The sequence below is a fragment of the Pteronotus mesoamericanus genome, unplaced genomic scaffold (assembly GCF_021234165.1).
Source record: "Pteronotus mesoamericanus isolate MK-2021 breed Mesoamerican mustached bat unplaced genomic scaffold, CSHL_Meso_final contig_179, whole genome shotgun sequence".
In the NCBI taxonomy this organism is placed as follows: domain Eukaryota; kingdom Metazoa; phylum Chordata; class Mammalia; order Chiroptera; family Mormoopidae; genus Pteronotus; species Pteronotus mesoamericanus.
In genome coordinates, this window is record NW_026555075.1 from 1198065 (window position 1) to 1220831 (window position 22767).

The window sequence follows — 22767 nt, forward strand, 5'->3', positions numbered from 1 at the left end:
TAAGTGACATTACACATTAATAGAGGTGAATTTCAATTAGATTTCCATAGGTAGAATGGATTATATCCTTAAAATGTTTCAAAAATAAAGGGAAAAATTAAATGTTTTATGTCTTCTTTAAGAAAATCTTTCAAGATGTATATATAACAGAGCATGTTTCTGTCTGATCGTTATGATTTACTTTTGGACTCAATAGGATCAAGTATGTAGAGAAAAAAATTACCTTATGTGATAAAAATTAAAATCTAATTTCACGTGCATTATTATCCTGAAATTACAGTAAGCCATAAAGAGCATGACTTATATTGTTATTACCATGAGGGATACATCATATTTTTAATTAAAATTAAACCATTATTACTCAAAAAATACATTGACTAAGAATAATTTATTTTGATTTTTAAAGAAGATAATGGAATATTTTCTCTTTATTTCCAGAATGGAAATTCTTCCAAAACCTTGGAGGAAGTCTTTTTTTGCTGCAAGAAATTATATTAGGGATCACTTGAATGCAATTAACCCTACAATGCTGGCTGTGCTAGATTTGTGGCACAGTACCTTTAAGTGAGTATTTCTGGCCTTACTGAAAATTTTATTTTTTTTTTAAGAGATGAAAATTATTTCATCTTAACTACATACTTATTTTCTACTTTAACTGCAAACTTTTAAAAATATTGCAAATTTAATGTATTTAAGCATGGCTTTAAATGAGCAATATAGCATAAAAAATAAATATTGACTTTATCTTTAATCCGATTCTCCCTTCCCCACTCCATACCCCAATAACACACATGCTTTAAGGTATAATTACAGTTAAGGGGCTGAATTATCATGCCTTGTTTTAAATCTTACAGAATGTTAGCTGCTACAATCATCTGTATGGTTTAGGGACCCAGAAAACATTGCCCGTATGAGTGGCAAGAGGTGAAGTTCCTGGGTGACTGGGATCGTGCATTGCCGCCGAGGCACTGCCCTGGCGGGACGGTGCAGAGCGGATGCACTCTGGTGGGAGCTGTGAAGCGAAACAGTTGAGTCCTGGGCTGAGGACAGTTTGCCTCCCATTTTAGAAGCTCCAGCTTCATCCTATCCCCTTCCTTGAACTGCCACTTCCAGGGTACGGGGAGACATCTTAGCAATATGTACCCATGGAAATAGGATTTTATAAAATATGTAAAAGTAATGCATAGATATTATTTTTCCTTAAAGAAGGCCTTCCAACAGGTCCCTTGAAAACCTGGGTAGGCCCCTGTTTTGTGATAGAGGAGATGACATCCTTCTCTCCAGAGTAGTCTGTGAGCCTTTTCTCACACCACCACGCTTGTTTTCTTTCATTTCCACTCACAGATGGAACTGCCAGAACACATTGGGCTGGGGATGAGACTCCATTGCTTAGTGTTGTTCATAAAGGGATAGTTTTTGTCTGTTAGAATGTGCTATTTGGCTAAGTTTTCAAAGCATTTTGTTTTAAAACATTACTTTACACTGTTCAGTTGTCCAGAATAACATTACCAGAAGTGCTCCAGCAATGGCTGTACCTACTTTGTGTCTAATGCATTATCCATGCCAGGTACTGAATGCATTATAAGCTAACAAATGGATTTTAGCTGTGAAAGGAGTATAAATACATAGATTTGAAATGTGTTTTGTTTACTAACCAGGATTTTACATTGGTCTTTAAATAAAAATTAAATGTGTTGTTTTTAATAGTGTTTACTATCTTTCAGGTAACATAGAAATCACTTAACCACATGGAAACAGGGAAAGAATCTATAATTAAATTGAAGTGAATAACGCAATGATATTAATAGGTAATAAATGAGTAAACCATGTATATTACCAGGATCCATAGCCTTGTTGTCAGAAAAGAGGCTGTCCTGAAAGCTGTTCACTGGAGTAAACGTGTGTTTTCTAAAAAGATCAAATCCAGGCAGGTTTCGATTTAGCCCCATTCATTTTTTAAAAAGATTTTGATACACTGGATCTTAAGTATGAGTGAGAGATCCCCCACCACATGGTTTCCCACTAGTCAGGGCTGCTTTCTTTTCAGAGAGAGTGCAACTTTTGTTTCAAGAGCTATGGCCCCTGGAAACTTTGGGTCCTACCTCTTTTCCTGTTTTAATTGTTTCAGTTTGAAAACAAAAATCAGTTTAAACTGTTCATCAGATCCCAGTTATTACAACCTTCTATTTGATAGTATAGTGTCATAATTCATACTGTGTTGCTGTTGAGTTTATATTATTTTTATTTACTTTTTAAAATTATATTTATTGGAGGTAACATTGGTTAATAAGATTATATAGTTTTCAAGTGTACAATTCTGTGAAATATCATCCGCATATTGTATTGCATGTTCACCACCCAAAGTCAAATCTTCTTCCATCACCATATATTTGACCCCCTTTACTATCTCTCCCACCCCCTTCTCTCTGGTAACCACCATACTATTGTCTGTCTTTAGGAGTTTTTGTTTATTTGTTTGTTCATTTGTTGTTTTCAGTTTTAAATCCCACATATAAATGAAATCATATGGTTCTTGTCTTTTTATATCTAACTTATTTCACTTAGCATGATATTCTCAAGACCCATTCATGTTATCAGAAATGGCGGTATTTCCTCTTTTCTTATGGCTGAATAGTATTGTATATATGTGCCATATCTTCTTTATCCAATCATGTTTCCATGTATTGGCTATTGTGAGTAATGCTGCAGTAAAATAGGGGTGCATGTATCTTTGTGAATAAATGTCAGATTTTTCTGGTAGATACCCAGAAGAGGGATTGCTTGGTCATATGATAACTCTATTCTTAATTTTTTGAGGAACCTCCATACTGTTTGTTCCTATAGTAGCTGCACCAGTTTGCATTCCTAAAAGCAGTGAATGAGGGTTCCCTTTTCTCCACAACCTCTCCTGGACTTGTTATTACTTGTCTTAGTAATGATGATAGTCATTCTAACAGGTATGAGGTGGTATCTCATTGTAGTTTTGATTTGCATTTCCCTAATAGCTAGTGAAATAGAGCATCTTTTCATATTGGCCATTTGTATGTCTTCTTAGGGGAATTATCTGTTCGTGTCCTCTGCCCACTTTTTAATTGGATTGTTAGTTTGTTTGGTGTTGAGTCGTATGAGTACTTAATGTATTTTTTATATTAGCCCCTTATAAGTGCTGTTGTTTGCAAATATTTTCGCTCATTTGGTTGGTTATTGTCTTGTTTTGTTGGTGGTTTCTTTTGCTGTGTACTTTTTAGTTTAACATAGTTGCACTCATATATTTTTTTGCCTTTACTTTCCTTGCCTTTCGGGTCAAATTCATAAAATCCTCTCTAAACTGAGGTCCGTAAGTTTAGTGTCTATGTTATCTTCTGTGTAATTTATTGTTTTAGGTCTTAGATCCATTTTGAGTTAATTTTTATATATGGGGACAAATGGAACCACAAAAGACCCTGAATAGTCAAAGAAGCCCTGAGAAAAAAAGAATGAAGCTGGAGTTATCACACTCCCTGACTTCAAATTATACTACAAAGTGACAATAATCAAAACACCATGGTACTGACAGAAAAACAGACACACAGGCTAATGGAACAGAATTGAGAGCCCAGAAATAAACCCATATGTATATGGGCAAATAATTTTCTACAAAGAAGCCAAAACAAATATAATGGAGAAAAGAATCTTCAATAAATGCTGCTGGGAAAATTGGAAAACCACATGCAAAAGTGTATTAATTGTGTTAAAATCATAACATCTTATGTCTTGAATATTAATTTTTATGCAACACAAATTTTAGTGATAAAACCTAGGAGTATTATATTTTTTGAGAAGGGATCAAATAGCAAAATATTAAATACAAAAACACCTCATACTTAAATCACTGTTCATTTTTATCTCTTGCAGAAAATTACGTTTAGTTGATACAGAAGAATTTCACAATTGCCAGGAGGCATTAGAGATGTCAAATTTTCAGACCATTGTTATGAGACACCTGGAAACTGCCAAAGAGACTCTACTTAAAACGTAAAGTAGACATTTCTTGAAGGAAAACAAATTTAAAAATGTGATTGGTTGGGTACTAAATTTTAACTGCTTTTTGAAAATTACACCTTAACAAGCTTGTAATCATCTCTGTTTAAGAGTTAAATATGATATCATTAACTGCTTTGGTCTGTAATGTCTATCCAAATGTTCTACAGAACCCATACGGGTTCTGATTAATGGTTACTTTTTTCTTAATGTCTGGTTTCTACCTCAGCTCTGCGAGTGGGGTTGGATACCATGGGGGAATGGTCATCAACTAGTTACTTGAAGATATTTATTTGACATCTACTATAAATACATGCAAGTTTCTGTGCCTTTTTCATTTTGTTTTTGGCTGAAAGATGTGGTAGAGTTAAAGAATGATTAGGTGGGGGAAAATATACTCCTATCTATAAAGGTATTTACAATCTCATTGGAGGTTAGATTTAACAAATGATAATTTAACACTGACCCTTCAAAATGGAATAGCCACATATGACAATTATTGATACAGGTGCTAGACAATATGTCATGAAGTAATACAGGACAATTGTCTTTTTCATGTATAATAAAGTTATTACAAAAACAACATGATGAAACTCCAGCTTAGTTTTGTAATTTCCAAAAGTTACTTAGAAATGTATCTTGATGGTTTAAGACTGAATCTTTTCTTTATCTTGTTTCTTCTTTACTATGTCACAATCAAATTTGACACTACTTGAAAGAACTTTTGACTTCTATTTAATATTAGTGTTAAGTTAACATAAACAAAAAGAGAAGAGGTGCAGAATAAAAACCCATAATTAATTTCCGAGAAGAAAATGACCTCTTAAGAACAGAATAAGAATAAATTATCTTAAACTGTAACTTCAGGGCTATACCCCAGAAATACATTACCACTGTAAATTTTACTAAATTGGGCATCCAAGTATAGGGTAGAGTACAGACTTTATTGAATACTTTGCCAAAACATGTAGATAGAGGACTTCTGGTCAAGATGGTGGTGTAGGCAGACATGGCTTGCCTCTTTGCACAACTATATCAAAATTACAACTAAAATATACAATAACCGTCACTCAGAAGTGTCAGAAATCAAACTGAATGCAAGTATGACAACTATGGAATTAAAGAAACCACATCCATCCAGATTGATAGGAGGAGTGCAGATGTGGTATAGGTTGGTCCCACACCCATATGTAGTGGATAAAAATTTGGGAGGGATATCTCGGGAGCAAGAAGTTCCAGCCCTGCAGCAGGCCACCCAGCCCAGGGTTCCAGTGCCAGGAAGATAAGTGCCCACAAGTTCTAGCTGCAAAAATTAGTGGGGATTGAGTTGGTAGAAGAGACATCTGCAGCCCCAAGCAGTTCCTCTTAAAGAACCCACACATGGACTCACCCACTCAAACTCACTCCCTCTGAGATCCAGCACCAGGGTATCAGCTTGAAAGGCACCAGTGGTATACAGGGAGAAAATGAAGTGTTTGGCATCAAGGCGAGCAGAGGCCATTGTCCCTTTTCTAAACCCTCCCCCCACAGAGCTGACAAGCTGGTGCCCTGTCTGAGACTCCATCAACATGGCTAACACTGTTTGACCTGCCTTGGAGATTCCCAGAGACTCTTTCCCATCCAACTTAAGGGTCAACCCAAGCTGCATTTCCATATGAATGGCTGGTCATGGCTCATGCTTCACAACTTCCTAAATTCTATGAAACAAGCAACAGCTAGCTTCAGTGAGTTGTAAGCCTGGCACTAGCAGCAGCCAGCTTAGAATCACAGCTTGGCTTTGCCTAGGAATCCCCAAGCCCAGCACAAGTAACAGCCATCTCAGATTGCTTTACAGCTCAGGCAGGGTGCGCTGGGCAAAATGCAAGTGGGGACTAACCTTGGCCTGCACCACCTGGGAAACCCCAGGGCCAGCGAACCCAGTGGACGGCTGCAGACCAGGTCAGAGACCCACCACTCTGCCCCTGCACAGCTCATCCTCCACAGAGGGCTGAGGGTGGTGGTCAGTGGTCACAGCCAGTCCTCTCAGCTGACTGGCCTGGGTAAATCCCTCCCATTGATCTGCCAACAGCAACTAAGGCTCAGCTACAAGAGGAGGGTGTACTCAGCCCACATGAAGGGCGCACCTGGAGGACCCAGCTTGGGTGATAGGGGAGGCTGTGCCACTGGACTTTACAGGACACCTAGTACATTTGGCCACACTACCAAGACACGGAGTCAAGGCAGCTCTACCTAATGCATAGAAACAAACACAGGGAGGCTGCCAAAATGAGGAAAGAAAGAACCAGGGCCCCAATGAAAGAACAGATCAAAACTGCAGAAAAAGAGCTAAAGGAAATAGAGATAAGCAATCTTTCAGATGCAGAGTTCAAAATACTGTCTATAAGGATACTCAAGGAACTTAGTGTGGACCTCAATAGCATAAAAAAGACCCAGTCAGAAATGAAGGGTACACTAATTGACATAAAGAACAATTCACAGGGAAACAGTAGTGTGGATGAAGCCGAAAATCAAATCAGTGATTTGGAACCTAAAGAAGCAAAAAACAACCAATCGGTACAATAAGAAGAAAGAAGAATCCCAAAAGAATGAGGATAGCATAAGCAGCCTCTGGAACAACTTTAAGTGCTCCAACATCATAGGGGTGCCAGAAGGAGAAGAGAAAGAGCAAGAAATTAGAAATCTTATCTGAAAAAAAAAGAAAACTCACCTAATTTGGTGAATGAAATAGACATGCAAGTCCAGGAAGCATACAGAGTCCCAATTATGATGGATGCAAAGAGGCCCATTCTTATACATATCATAATTAAAATGCCAAAGATTAAATATAAAGAGAGAATCTTAAAAGCATCAAGAGAAAAGCAGTTAATTACCTACAGGGGAGTTTACATAAGGCTGTAACTGATTTCTCAAAAGAAACTTTGCAGGCTAGGAGGGATTGGCAAGAAATATTCAAAGTTATGAAAAGCCAAGACCTGTAGTCAAGATTGCTCTGCACAGCAAAGCTATCATTTAGAATCAAAGGGCAGATAAAGAGCTTCCCAGACAAGAAAAAACTAAAGGAGTTCATCATCACCAAACCATTATTACATGAAATGTTAAGGGGACTTCTTTAAGAAAAAGAAGATCTGAACTATGAATGGTAAAATGATAAAAAATACATTTCTGTCAACAATTGTATCTAAAAAACAAACTAAGTAAACAAGAAGAACAGAGACAGAATCATGGGTATGGAGAATGTTTTGATGGTTGCCAGATGGGAGTGGGATGGGGGAGAATGGGTGAAGAGGTGAAAGGATGAAGAAGTACAAATAGGAAATCACAGACTAGCCATGACGATGTAAAGTACAGTACAGTATAGGAAATAGAGCAGCCAAAGAACTTATACGTGTGACCCATGGACATGAACAAAGGTTTGGGGTGTGGGGATGGCCTGAGGGAGTGGAGGGTGCTGGGTGGAGGGTGACCAAGGGGAGAAATCAGGACAACTGTAATACCATATAAAATATAATTAAAAATGAAAGAAACCAAAAAAAAAAAAACCCAAAAAAACAAAAAAGAAAGATGTAGTTTGATTAGCTGCATCTCTTGCTACTTCCTGATGATTCTAATGGCAGAACCCTCTACAATACTTTTAGTGAGCCACATGCGTTTTTCATGGTTAAAGGCAGAATTTAAACTCACCACAGTGGAGAAACAATTAGTAAATGATTAATTATGACATCTACCACAAATGCAAATGTTTTCTCTTGGTCCTCCTCCTCTGCTTCTACTTAGCAGTTGTTGTTTATCGCCCCTGCCTCCTGGAAATCTGTTTTTATGTGTCCCTGTGCCTGTTTCTTTTCTTTGTTTCTGTCTCTCTTTATTGGCTACTTATTCCTACTATCACTAAGAGTAGGGGCTGCCCAGGGTGTTTGCTGTCGTTTCTCTTCTTTATATTCTTGAAAATTTCATGATTTTATCTGTCTCAGCTGTCTTAAGATCCTTACATGTTTTCTGATTTCCAGGCCCTTATTACTAATTTTATACTGTATAGTTGAATGCCATGTTAGCAGCTGAATATCCGCATCTCCATAATAATGCTTGTTCTTCCAAACCTGCTACTCTCCCTTTACTGGACCATCCTCAGGCAAAGTTGAAAACCGTGACTTTTTCTGCCTCTTGCTCATCATCTACATCCTTACCACCCCGACCCTGCTCCCAGCCATATCCAGTGTATTGCTAAATATTCTTTTTAAAATTAAGATACAATTAACTTACCAGAAAATTTACCACTTTAATGCACACAGTTCAGTGGTTTATAATATATTCACAAGGTTGTGCAATAATCACCACTAATTTCATCACCCCAAAAGAAACTCTGTGTCTGTCAGTAGTCATTCCCTATTCCTCCTTCATAAACCCCTGGAAACCACAAATATATTTTCTGTCCCTATGCATTAGCTTCTTCTAGACATTTCATCTAAGTGGAATGATACAATATCTAGCCATTTATGTCTGGCTTCTTACACTAAGTATAATGTTTTCAAGATTTATTTATATTATAGCATGTATTAATACTTTAGCCCATCTGATGGCAATTAATGTTCCATTGTATGGATATACCACATTTGTTTATCTATTCATCAGTTGATGGACATTTGGGTTGTTTCTGTTTTTTGGCTGTTATGAATAATGCTGCTGTGAGCATTCATTTTGTGTAAACATATGTTTTCACTTATCTTGGGTATATACTTTGCAGTAGAATTGCTGGGTTCTGTTTAACTTTTTGAGGACCTGCCACAGTTTTTTCTAAATTCCTACAAACAATGTAAGAGGATTCCAATTTCTCCACATGCTTGACAATACTTATTGTCCGTCTTTTTGATTATAGACATCCTAGTGGATGGGAAGCACTATCCCATTGTGGTTTTGATTTGCATTTCCTTAGTAACTAATGATGTGGAACGTTTTCATGTGCTTATTTTTCATTTGTTTATTTTATTTGGATAAATTCCTATTAAAATCATTGTTCATTTTTACTGGTGTATTGTTGAGTTGTTAGAGTTCTTCATATATTCTTGATACCAGACCCTAATCAGTCATTTGATTTGCAAACATTTTTCCCCATTATGTGGTTTATTCTTTTACTTTCTTGATAGTGTCCTTTGAAGCACAAATATTTTAAATTTGATTAAGCCTAATTCAGCTCTTTTTATTATCCAGAAACCTTGCTAAATTTGTTTATTAACTTGAATATTTGTGTGTGTATACTTTATTGCTTTCCATATATAAGGCCATGCCATCTGCAAATAGAAACAGTTCTATTTCATTTTCTGTCTGCATATTTTTTTCTTTTCTTTGCCTAATTGCTCTGATTAGAACTTCCAGTGCAATATTGAATGGAAATATCAGGAGTGGACATCCTTGTTTGTTACTGATATTGGGGGAAAAGCTTTTAGTCTCTCACTATTAAATCAGTTGTGTAGTTGCTCTTTATTAGTGTTGAGGAATTTCACTTTTATTCATAGTATCTTTATTGTTTTTAATGTGAAAATAGTATGGATTTTGCCAAATGCTTTTCCTGCATCTATTGAGATGATAATTGGTTTTTCTCCTTTATTCTATTAAAATACTGTATTACATTGATTAATGTATTGAACTAACCTTGCATTCCTAAGATAAACCCTCCTTGGCCATGGAGTATAATCCTTTGTATATGGTATTGGATTCAGTTTGCTTGCCTTTTGTTGAGGACTTTTGTATCTGCATTCGTAAGGGATATTGGCCTGTAGTTTTTCTTCTTGTGATTTTTTTTTTGTCTGGTTTTGGTATTATGATAATACTGGTCTCATAAATGAGTTAAGAAGTGTTGCTTTTAGGAAGAATTTCTGAAGAATCAGTGTTAATTCTTTAAATATTTGGTAAACTCAGTAGTGAAGCCCTCTGTGCCTGGGTTCTGGCTCTTCTGTTTTTCTTTGGAATTTTTAAAATTTATTAACTCAATCTGTAGATCTATTCATGTTTTCTGTATCTCTTAAGTCATTTTTAGTAGTTGTATCTTTCTAGGAATTTACTAGATTATCTAATTTTGGGCATGTAATTGTTCATTATAGTTGCTTCTAAACTCTTAGTTTGTAGGTCAGTATTAATGTCTGCTTCTTCATTTCTATTTTGACAGTTTGAGTCTTCCCTTTTTTTTGGTCAGTTTAGCTATGTTTGTAAATGTTGCTGATCTTTTTGAAACCAATTTTTGGTTTTGTTGATATCTTCATTGTTTTTCTGTTCTCTGTTTTGTTTGTTCTCAATCAGATCTCAACTGTTGTAACTTTGGATTTCACATTAAGGGGGATAAGAAAATAATATACTTGATTTGTTGATTTGTACCTTGTTTTCAAATCATTGTGAAAAAGATGCAATAGCATAGTATGCCAACTGGGTTGATCCCAATAAGCCCTCTCTGGGCTCAATCAGTTGCTCACATTTTAGCTTTAAGGTAACAAATCCATTCCCTGAGGAATATTTCAGAGCCTAAAGAGTATCTTATAACATTCAATAAAGTTAGTTGTCACGTTTATTAAAAAACTGCATCAATCATAGTTTCTGAAGTTAGATGTACATTTTTCTCACAACATCATGTCACTGAGTCATTTTCTATTGCCTATGATTAAAATTTCTTTTCCTGGGAGAAATGAAACATGCTAATGCTTACATTTCTAAACTCTTAAATTTGGGTCATGAGAGCGGGCAATGTCACTGAGCACTGTCCCTCTCTGTGTCCAGGAGTTACTGTTAAAGTGCAGTGTAAGAGGAGAAATGCATTAAAAGTGTTAACTTTTAAAGGTCTTTTGTTCTTTCAAGGTGGTTTCCAGAAGTACAGAATATTTATTACCAAGGTAACAAAAAAAAGCAATTGCCAGCCAGTGACAGCAGTGCCAAATTGGAGTCTTTTTTCAACTGCGCTGCTACGCTTATGACTTTACAGCTCCAGGAGCTCACTTTAGTCTCCATGCAAGATTTCACAGACTTAATTGTACAACCCCCAGTAAGTATGGTGCAGTTACACCAATATTCATTTACTAGTTTATTTTACTTTCAGTTTTTACTTTCAGGGAGGAGGTGTTAAAATACTTTTGCCAGTGGGAAAGCAGAAAGTACAGGGTGGGGCAAAATTAGGTATACAGTTGCTTGTATGGGAAATAATACAATAATTAATAAATAATAATACAAGAATAAACTCTGTTTCACATACCCAAACTGTAAATCTACTTTTGTCCCACCCTGTATATCTTTAGACCTATTATGCTTATCTGTTAAAAAAAGTTATTATGAACCTGCGTATTTAGGATATATGAGTAAAATCACATTGGTGAGGATTAGTGGAAATAAATGAAAATTCCTATAATTGGGAAATTTGGGTCATGATGGCTGGGGAAAAAGGAACTCTTTTCTTTCTAGAAAAAGGTCCTGTTACAGTGTGAGCAGGACCTGGGAATTTTTTTTTTTTTTTTCGGCTAGGGAATTTGAATGTTCTCCTCTTGGGCTCTTCTTTACATGATTCTAGAGCCCCATTGCTATGCACATGCCCCTTTTCTTAGAATCTATAAGCCCAATGGATACTAGATACCAACAAATCTACCTGGGAATCACTCTCACCCTTGTTAGTAGAGCTCTTCTTTGGCTTAGCTTTTGGGCATAAGAGGAAGGGTGAGTTCCTACGTATTCTAATTGGGACGAGTGACTTCTAAGTCTATCACAATTCATATGTTCAGGGTGGGGCAAAAGTAGGTTTGTAGTTGTTTGTATGGAAAATAATACAATCATTAATAAATAATAATACAAGAATCTTTTTTTTCCCAGGATTCTGTTAGAGCTTTTGAACATCCAGGTTTCATCATGAGGCTGATTCTTGATAATGACACCATTAAGTTTGAACCTGAGTTCAATGACTACATAGACATCTTTCTAAATATTTATGATGTCATGATTAAGGCTGTCAGTTTTGTGCCAAGAGTTGAGACGAAATTGTATTCCAAACTGGTAAGTAACAAGTATATTCTGATTGCTTGACTTTGTCTGATATTCACTTCAAATCGCTTCCAAAAGGTGTAAACAGCTGTCCTCTGCTTTGGGGAATTTAAATGACCTAGTAACATTGACGTATGAGGAAGTTTTGTTCCAAAACTTCCATTAGCTTTCCCATTAGCTTCCCTTATAATATACCTATTTTCTTAGTCCGCTCTTCCACTGGAATCAGCTGAAAACTGTCTGAGGGGAAAGCACTGAAGTTGTGATCAGATTTGAAGTAGTCAATGAGCGTTTGCTGGAGCACTCATATCATGTTGTAGACATCCACTCTACTTGTCCAGCTCTGTGAAACGGTCCTCCAAATCATTACTCTCCTCATCTTCCTTTTTCCATAACAGTGTCTCCCTACTTTGAAATCAGAGACTCCACTTCCCTTCTCACTTTGGCCAAACATTTAACAGTGCTATGCCGAACTATGACATTTCTACGGTAGTTATTACAGTCTAGTATATGAAATAAGCATGTCAGAAAATTCTTTAACTTGCAAGGTTTTCAAGTTTTGTAAGTCCAATCTGTAGCTTTCTTTTTCCTTTTATACTTTTAAAATAGTTTATTAAAATTTCATGCATACAAAAGCGTATGAGAGACTAGTGTGTATAGTTCTAAGTAGTGATATAAATTCCTGTGTACCTATAATCTAACTGAAAAAAGAGAATATTACTGATACCTTTAATCCCTCCCTGCTCCCCATTGCCCTTCCCTGTTCACATTGCTATCCTCCTGGTAAAACAATCACTGTCTTGAATTTTGTTGTTATTATTCTCAACATCTTAAGGCAAACGTACTACATGTTTATGTATCTCTAAACAATTTGTTTAGTTTTTCCATGTCTTTGTATAGAGGGTGTCATTTTATAAATGATAATGTCTTGTTTTTTACTCAGCATTATGGTTGTACAATTATCTATTCTGAGAATATTGCCATCTTTATGTAGTTTCTAATTTTTTTAATTATTTTTTTTTTGTATTATAAAAATTCCATTAAATTCTCTTTCAAATAGGCCTGGTCATTTCTGATATCTCTTGTACTTAGTCATGTATTCATTACTCTTTTACCTCTCTGTTTGCTGATACGAGTCCTGCTCTTGGTGGCTTTTATTTTTGGATGTTTTCCTTTATTATTATGAGCGTATCCATGTAGGAGCTTTATGCAGGAAAGTCTTTGAGGCTTTGGCTTAAGTTGTTTCTTCCGGATTATCACAGTCTCTTCACAGGTGCTCTGGAGGTTCCTGCAGACCAAGGACCATTTTTAACAAAATTCTTCTCTGAGAATTTTGTGGACAAAAATGGCAGCATGTATGCTTACCCTAATCTGTGTGCGAACAGGCTTGCAGTTACAAATTATTAAGGCAACCATCTTTGTTCTCCTTCACTGGGAAACAAGACCCAAAGAAGACATTTCCCTTTACTCTTTCCCCTCATTCAAAGGTTCTGTCACCTGTTAGCATTCCAAAGTTTTATGTCCTCAGAACCCTCATTTTGAGGTTGTGTTACCTTTCAGTGTTCTTGGCTTTATGTGGGAGTGACTTCCCACCTTGCTTAGGCTTGAGGCTTTGTTCTCTGACTTCTATTCCCCCTGTCCTCACACAAGACACACAGAACACAGGCCCACCTTTTGGGAGACTCATTAAAGCAAAATATAGACCATCAGGGGTCCGCAGAGTCTCCAGGGCAGCTGCACACTTCTGCGCACAGTTCCCTCTCAATTCATGCTTTCTGTCCTGTTTGGCTTCTTTTATTATCATTTTACTTCCTTAGCTATGCATTATGAAAGTTATATTTATCATTTTTCTCAGAATGTTTATGTGTTTTGAACTAGGTAGTTTTCAGGATATTTATTCTTCATGTTGCTATAAGTAGAAGTCTCTCACGTTTTAGAAGTGTCTCTTATCTGTCCCAAGTTGTATGAAGTCTGCTTGTGAGTTTCTGAGACCTGAAAATTGACAGCTTCTTTGCAACTGGTGTACTGCTCCCGGTGGCTGGCTGGCTGTAACCATGCCACAGAATGAGTATATTCAGCTACACCATGAGCTCTATGGATATTTTTGGATTACCATGAGAAACAGAGAAAACAGTCAATGAGTAAGGGAGGTCATTGACCTCTGATCTTTGATTTTGTGGACAGCAACTACAGCAGACTAAAACCTGTAGTTGAAAATTTGCATTCTACTGTCACCATTAGAATAATGGTGGGTAAGAATGGGCCTGATACAATTTTAAATGAGCAAACAAATCTCAAGAGCTTTTCTCCTCTTTTTCAAATAAGAAGTCGATGTGCATTCATGGTTTATCTTCTTGAACCAAGTTACTTTTAAAAATATATATGCTCCACTTCTTGTCCAGAAGGGATTTTTAAGTGAAACAAAAAGAATCATTGTCTGTAGTAGATAGTCTACAGCAAGAAAGGTCATCGAGAGGCTCATGAACGTTCAAAGAAGGCAAAAAAGATAATTGGTCTGAAGGCTGAGCCTCAACTTAAAAAGTGCTATGCTGAGCAAATACAAATGAAAAAGACTATCAAGATGCATGAGAAGAGAAACACCAGACAAAAGAATGATGAAAAGACTCCACAAGGAGCAGTACCTGCATACCTATTAGACTGAGAGGGGCAGTCCCGAGCTGCTATGATTAAACACACATGAAAAGAGAAAGTGCGAAAATGGAAAGTCCCTCTGCCCAAAGTTCATGCCCAGGGAGAAACAGGTATTAAAAGTTACTGAAATGGGGACAAGAAGGAAGAAAGCATACAAGAGGATGGCTACTGAAGTCTGCTTCACTGGAGATGGCTTTACTCAAAAACCACCTAAGTAGAAAGATTTAGAGGGTGTTTTGTGTAAGATAATTGAACATGCTCTTAATCATCTTTGACAGCAACTGCAGAACTGGAATTCATATAGCTTTTTCTTTTCAAATCTTTGATGAAATTGAAGGGGAAATTGAAACATGCTTTTTTCCATGGAAGGCAAACCCACAAGAAGCTAAGGCACTGTGAGTCCAAGCACATACCCATTTCATCTAATTTGACTTGCTTTTGAACACTTGAACTGTCTCATATAGAATATCATTTCTCTTAACTCCCTGTAGGAACTGATCAGTAGTCATATGAAAAGAATACTTTCTAACATAGTTCTGAAGTACTGGTATCCAGTTCTGTTTAGAAAGATAAATATAACCTTTAAAAATTAGATAGGCTGTTAATAAATTTAAGAAACATTCTGTAATGAATATTAATGAGCTCTACATTAGCTCCAATAATTTTACATTACATACAGTACAAAACAGAGATTGCTTTATTCTAAAGTTCTTTTTCAGCAAAGATGACACCAGCATCTACTGAGCCACGGGATGAGGTGGTGGTGGCGGTGGCGGTGGTGGTACTCACTAATGTTCTCGTGAAGCATCTGGTAGGTCTAAGCAAAATGATTTCCTGGAAGGCCCACTAGAGAGCATAGCGGACAAATGCGCCCTGGATATCTGACCAAATTACTCATTTCTCTTAAGGAATCCTTTGATACCAATCTAATACTGTAGACTATCCAAGTGGAGCATATATATTTTTAAATGTAACTTGGTTCAAGATGATAAGCCATGCATGCACATTGACTTATTTGAAAAAGAGGAGAAAAGCTGTTGAGGTTTGTTTGCTCATTTAAAATTGTATCTGGCGCATTCTTGCCCACCATTGTTCAACGGTGACAGCGGAATGCAAATTTTCAACTAGGGATTTTAGTCTGCTCTAGCTGCTGGCCACCGAATCAAAGTTCAGAGGTCGACGAATGAGTAAACAATCTTTCCTTGCCCTAAACACATTATTCTGCAATGTGAAAAAGTACTGTGATCAAAGAGTATGATGATGTGACATTAAGATGGCTTATTTTTAAAAAGTGTACCATGCAAGCAGTGCCTTATAAAACTAGCACATGCAATTGCACAAATAAAAGATGGATTTTGCTGTTTTTATATTTTCTTACTTTGTATATATTTTTACTTTGTGCAAGAAGTGACTGTTCTTGCATCCATATGGAAAAACTAAACACAACTAAGTAGGTAGCCTTAAGGAAAAACAAAAAAGTTATATGAAACCTAGATATTTAAAATAACTGCTGTGATTGGACAACATATCTTTCTATAGAGATTAGAAAATCAAGAAGAACTTGTGAATAAAAAATAATGTCAATATGGTAAGATTGGCATTTTTACAAAGTTAAATGACATGATTACCTTAATATGAGGCATTTTAAATTACTAACATTGTCTTTTCCCCTTTGTTTAGGAAAGTAGCTCTAAACCAACAACCTTGAAACCAATCATTCTGAAGGAAATTGTTCAAGCTCACAAAGAAAAGGTTAAGGAAGTGATAATGAAAGAGAGCAAAGCACCTACTGAGCACCTCAGACTCTATGACAAGTATGATTTTTTGATCACCAGAAAAGCTGAGCGAGATGTTGATGCTTTCCTTGCAGAAAACCATCATTATGAGAAAATAATACAAGAAATTCGCAAATACCAAAAACTCATAGAGGAAATACAATACACATCTAGAAAGGTAAGTGACCCATTTTGTACTACCCTTCTCTGTACCTGAAATTTTTCCGGGTCTATCAGGATGTGTCTTTAGACCATATAGTGAAAGAATTAGGCCATTAATATAAAAAGGAAGAATATTTATTGAGTCTTTCCATTTGCCAAGCATTGTGGTTCTAGTAAGCCCTAGACACATTGAGACAGACAGACAGGGTTCTTGTCCTCCTAGACTGAAAGTCTACTACAGTCCTAACTAGCTAAGTACCTGAGTTTGACTCCTCAAAAATTCCAAGAAGTTAACTTTTTTTCTTTAGTATTTATAAATCCTTTGGACAATATGGTAATTACATCAAAATATGTTTACTTCTGTTCAGTAGGAGACTAGTAAATTAAAATTTTCTCCTTTTGTGCTTTTTAATATTTTCTAAACTTTCTACCATGAACATGTTGCTTTTTCCTGTTTATGTGTTTTATTTTCAATTTGCATACAAAAAATTTGTTTGCCTCACAGTCATAAAAATCACAATATTGCACTTGACAAATAAACCCTCCCTAGCCCTTCCTTTAATTAAATATAAGAAAAGCTTAAAAAAAAACATGTAATTTAGATTGTTTTCATCTTGAAATGTAATCCAGTAAGACTAAGAACTAAACATTTCAGGTCCTGTACCAAATAGTAAAATATTTGAAAGCCTTCAGGATTCTTTGACTGATTTACTTCAATAAAAGAACCTATTTTTGATGTAGTAATCTCCAATTACAGTTTCAAGCTCCCATCAGCCAGCCCCATCAGAGGGAAGCCGCAAAGCTTCATCTTCTTTTGTAATTTCACTGTCATCAATAATTCTCTTCAGTTCTTCCATTACACGTTTGTGTACAGAAGCCTCTTTTCTGATCGTGACATAATTTTTGTAATTACTGCTGCTGGCATATCTAAGCTTTCTGTCCAGCTGAAACTTGAATTCCAGAAACTCATGTCCCAACTTGCCCTTGTGCCCTACATAATAGCACAGGTAGGGATCACTGGTAATGGCCATTTTTGTCCCCAGAAAGCCCGCGGAAGATAAACGTCTTACTTTTATGTACAGAGCAAATGTAACATTTAAATCCCATACTGTTTAGCAATAGCTCAATTTTCTAAAGTTTCTCTGCTTATATTCATTATTGTCCTGAAATAGAATTGGCTTCCAAGATAACAAACACTTTAAGGGGATTTATTTAGAAGATAGTTGTAAAAACAAATGAATATTTAGAAAACCTGTCTACATCATATTAAAAAAAAATCCTGAATCTTGTTAGATCATGCACACAAAAATTGATACTATGAGAAAGACAAAGTTGTGGGAATCTTTTATTTGGTTCATGTTTATTAAACTTCTAATATTTGTTACTTAATGTTGTAGACTGTTCGTTTAGGAATGTTTGAAATGTGCTGTGAGGAATTAATCAGAGCTTTGGTGAAGCGAGCAGACGCTATTTGTGGAAAATTAATAGCTAAAATGTTCAGAGATCATCAAGAAATAAATACAAGGTATTTAGGTGATATTGATTATATTTTTATTTTTGGGGGGGTGATGTGAAATAGAATCAACTGTCTTTCAACTAAAGAAATGGATTAGAGCAGTGTCATAAATGGCCCAAAATAAAAGATAATGCCAAACTTATTTGTTTGGCTTTAAGTGTTATTTGGTGATTATTAATATTTATTTTTTTTTATCACAGAAGTGCCTTCCCAATTTTTTTAATTAAGGTAGTACTAAAATGTTTTTCATTTCATTTGTACAAGTGAGGTGGACATTACCTAGGTTCAGATTTTTAAATTTTTATAGTCAATATACAAGTGTGTTTTGAAAGTGGATTTACACAGTCGTGGGGGACACACATTTGGAACTTCGCCTTGCCATAATTACTCCTCAAGTCTACGGTAACTTTTTGTCTTAACTAAATACTCATCTATTGACTAACCTGGAGATTTTTAGGAAAACTGATCTATGTTAAGTAAACTCACAGAATGCTAAAGTGGAGTACCTATTTATTTAAGACAGGAAGTATAACTAGTCTTCCAACAACTGATATTAACGGTGTTCTGATGTCATTTTTTTCTAGTATCAGTTACATGGCGGGGGGCGGGAACAATTAGTTTTTTATAGTTATGGTATTAGAGAAAAAAATAAATCATTAAAAAGGATATTTCTTCCATACTGTAAAGAAGCCTGAAGGAAGCTTTATTTACTTACCATGTGTTAGGAAAAACACTAGGCACTGGGATTCTAAATATAAATATAACTGCTGAGGGAAGTTATAGTGTTGAAGGGGAAATAGACATACAAGCCAGTAAATTAGTACAGTGCACAGTAAGTACTGTACAGTAAGTAGGTAAGTAAGTAAGAACAGAGAAGAAAACAATATTCTTTCAGTATAGAAGTTGGGGGAGGGGGCAAATCAAGGAAGGCTGCAAAGAGGAAGTGATGTGTGAATTCATTTTAAAGGAGAAATAGGAGTCTGCCAGGTGAACAGTGTGGGTGAAATAATTCCAGGTAGAGAAAATATGATATAGAAGGGAGTAAAGTATGAAAATGGCATGGTGCGTTCCAAAAACTAGGAGTAGTTTGTGTTCCTTTCACAGACACCATGAGGGATTAGAGGTGAGGGGTAAGTCACCATGTGAAAGAGGACTTGGCTTTGGGTAGTTTATCTAGGAACCAGAACCATATATTCATCTTAAAACTCCATTTCCTGTAAAGTACCTGGAAGAATAGTGAAAATATCTTTTATATGTAGCTTTTCATGCTGAACGAAATATATATTTTAATTTCACAGATATTTTACCTGCCTCTTAACTGCCCTCTGAGCTCAAGCCACTTCTATTTTTCCCTTTTTTTCTCATAATTATGCCTCTCACCAGACTCACTGGATGTACAGAGGACATATCAGGACTGTTATAGGAACCATTAGATGTGAATGCCCTTAATGTTTTTTCCCTATATGTCTCAACTCACCTCTCCATGAACCTACTTATACCTGTCTCCCCCATGTTCAGAGAGCAAGAATCTGCTATACCATTCAGAGTTCTGTCTACCTATGAGCTCAACTCTATTTCTTTTCATCCCTTTGGAGTGGAATCCACCAATCATCTCTCTGTATTTAATATGTCCTTCACTGTTCCACCTCTGAAATTTACAAACATGTTCAAAACCCTCTTCCAACCCCGTACTTTAAACCAACATCATCACTGTGTTATTCCACTCACCTTCCCTTCAAGTCCAATTTTCCTGAAGAATTTCTGTACATTTTATCTGGACTTCCTTAGAACCCATCACACTTTTTTTAGACTCACAGTAAGTTCATCATTTATACTGACCATAACCCAAATCAGTAGGAAATATTTGCATATTACCAGAAGTTTCTGAGCATACAGGCCCAATTTAACCATTCCCTCCAAGTAAAATTAATCTCTCCCTTCCTTTGTACCGCTTTTTCTCATATTGTATCAACTAAATTTCTGCTAGGGTCCTAAAAACTCTAGGTTGGAAATGATTGTTTATGGTTCTGTCTTTTGTATTGATTATGAACTTCTTGAGGACCCTTGTTACCTTTTATCCATGGCTGTATTGCTTAATACTTCAATTGGGAATATAATAGATAATCATTAAATGTGTATTAAGTAAGTGAATACAAATTTACTTAAAATTCATCAGATGTCATATAGGTAACATAATCTTTATTTTTCATCTAATGGAACAATTCAGTAGTATATAGTAACATATTTATGGATGAAATTAAGTATGTAAGATTGTCTTTGTCTGTTGTTTCAGTTTATGCAATGAATTTGAGAAGATAGCTGAAAAAGCTCTTAGCACTCCTCCAAATACAGCAGAACTAATGGAAATGAAGGTACTGTCTGTAAAGTCTTTATTGTTGTACATGTATAAGTTAATTTTTCTGTTGCTTTTATAATTATTGACATGATAATATAATAAACCCTCCAAAATTTAAAACAGAGGCTTGAGATAATTTTTTTTATACCCAGCTTATGAGTTTGCAGTTTGACAATTTAGGCTTGACACTGCTGGGTGGTTCTTCTGGTCTCACTTGGATCACTACTGAATTGGGTCAGCTAGTTCTCAGTTGGGTTAACTAGTATAACTATATTTAGCAACTTGACTCTCTTCTTGTCTGAAACTCCAGCTGGCTCACCTAGGCATGTTCATGACATGGTAGAGGCTCAAAAACAATCTCAATTTTACAAATGCTTTTCAAGTTTCTCCTTGTGTCACATTAGCTAACATCCCATTGGCCAAAGCAAGTCCCAGGGCTACAGAGTCAGGGTGAGAGGACACTGCCGGGCATAGATGCTGGGAGAGGCGAAGTAGTGACGCTGTTAATGCTGTCAGCTACCAGGAGATTATTGAAAGCCCTGCTAATAATTATTACCATGCTAAAGGCATAAATCAGGGCTGTCGTGGAGAACCTGAGATAAGTGACCACCTTTCATTTTTTTAAACAACAAAAACTTAATCCTTCAGTAACATCTTTGTTTCCTATAGGCTATCTTTTGTAATATATTAAAAATTTCTGTGGTACTTTGCTAAAATATGTTTTGAGCATAGGATTTATGGTATTGAAAATAGTGGATGTCTCATTTTTCATGCTACTTCTATGCTTGACTAACTAACAGTAAATAATATAAAACAACTAGTTAATCACCATTTCATTTGTTCTTTTTTCATTCTTATAACATGAAGTTTAGTTTTTACAAGGTCTTTTAATCTAACATTCCCAAGGTGCAAAATAGAATCATTTTATTTTTAGATTTTAAAATATTTAAGCAAACCCAGCAAAACATGTAAATATCATTCAAACATTTGTATAGGCAAGAAATTGCAAAAGCAGTTCAAATGATAATGCACATTTTGAATTTTTTACTTAAACAAGGGTTTGTTAAAATCATTAGAACCAACTCTATACATCAAGCCTCTAACTAAAAGAGTTCTATTTTTTAAAAAGTTTTTGTATAGGATTAAGGTTCTTAGTCTGTGAATTTGTGTGTGTATGTGTGAAATACACATAGGCCTATATATATTCTCTTTTAGAATATTTGTGTATTTCATATTTGTTGTAAGACATCAAGTGATATGTTGATTATGGGTGATTATAAACATAGCTGGAAAGTTTCATAACTGTACATTCTTTTGGAAAAATGAATATTGACTATGAAGAGTCGTTTACTTATCCTGCTAGTCACCACTGATACTATTTAGGAATTTGGAGTTATTTCTTGTGAATTTCTATTGTTCATAGCAACCTTAAACAGAATTAGCAAATGGGATTCATTAATTGATATTTAAAAGATTTCTGTGCCCTAAAATGTTTATTGTTGCAAAGGCAAAATAGCTTCTCAATTTATTCACTACAGAAATCAGTCGTTTATTATCAGAAAAGGGAAATAAAAACACTGCTGTTTGATTACATTAAAAGCTAATTAACCAAATTACAAAAATACTGTATTTTCAGTTAGACATTTTGTTACTTGTGGAAACCACCATGGTTTGCTTCTTATTTGTTTGAAATTGCAACATAAAAACATTTAGTCTAATTTAGGTGACATTAATGAAAGATTTCTAGGCAATGTTACTTGGTTTTTTTTTTTAATTACAAAAATAAAAATTTAAACAGTATGGTTTTGCACAAAGTGAAATGTAAAAGTTTTTTTTTCATAATTCCTCTTTTAAGGTAATGATTCTTTATAGTTTAGTATGAATTCTGCTCTTTCTGAACATATATGTAATGTTACATATCTATTACAGAGAGAGAATGAAGCGAGGGAGCCAGAAAGATGGAGATCAGAGATTAAAAAGAGCTTTAAAAGCATCAAAAAATCAGAAGCATTTACTTCATAGACAGTGAGGTGGGGTGTAAGATAGGGCAGGTGAACATAGGTAGTTAAATGTAATGGCCTGTTTTCTCATTTTTCAGTGAGGTAGCAAGTTTTCTTCCGCATTTATATTATTAAGATATATAATTGCAATTTTGATTGAAATTTCATTGGTTTTATAGACTGGAGGAACATTGACATCTTTACATTACATCTTAACATGATTCTATATTCAGAACTTTTTAAATGTCCTTTAAATAAAGTATTATAGTTTTCCTTAACTAG

At 35.5% G+C, this 22767-nt stretch overlaps 1 protein-coding gene and 2 pseudogenes across 1 annotated transcript in view; 2 read left to right on the plus strand and 1 right to left on the minus strand.

Moving 5' to 3' along the window:
• DNAH7 (dynein axonemal heavy chain 7) overlaps positions 1 to 22767 on the plus strand; it is a 225823-nt gene that overhangs the window by 25539 nt on the left and 177517 nt on the right. Inside the window, 7 exon segments of the mRNA XM_054566705.1 lie at positions 439 to 564; positions 3895 to 4014; positions 10858 to 11041; positions 11857 to 12036; positions 16357 to 16629; positions 18011 to 18138; positions 20423 to 20501. Coding sequence (XP_054422680.1) covers positions 439 to 564; positions 3895 to 4014; positions 10858 to 11041; positions 11857 to 12036; positions 16357 to 16629; positions 18011 to 18138; positions 20423 to 20501 — 1090 coding nt within the window.
• Positions 14079 to 14894, plus strand: LOC129065459 (ribosome biogenesis protein NSA2 homolog; annotated as a pseudogene).
• Positions 17212 to 17644, minus strand: LOC129065460 (protein mago nashi homolog 2-like; annotated as a pseudogene).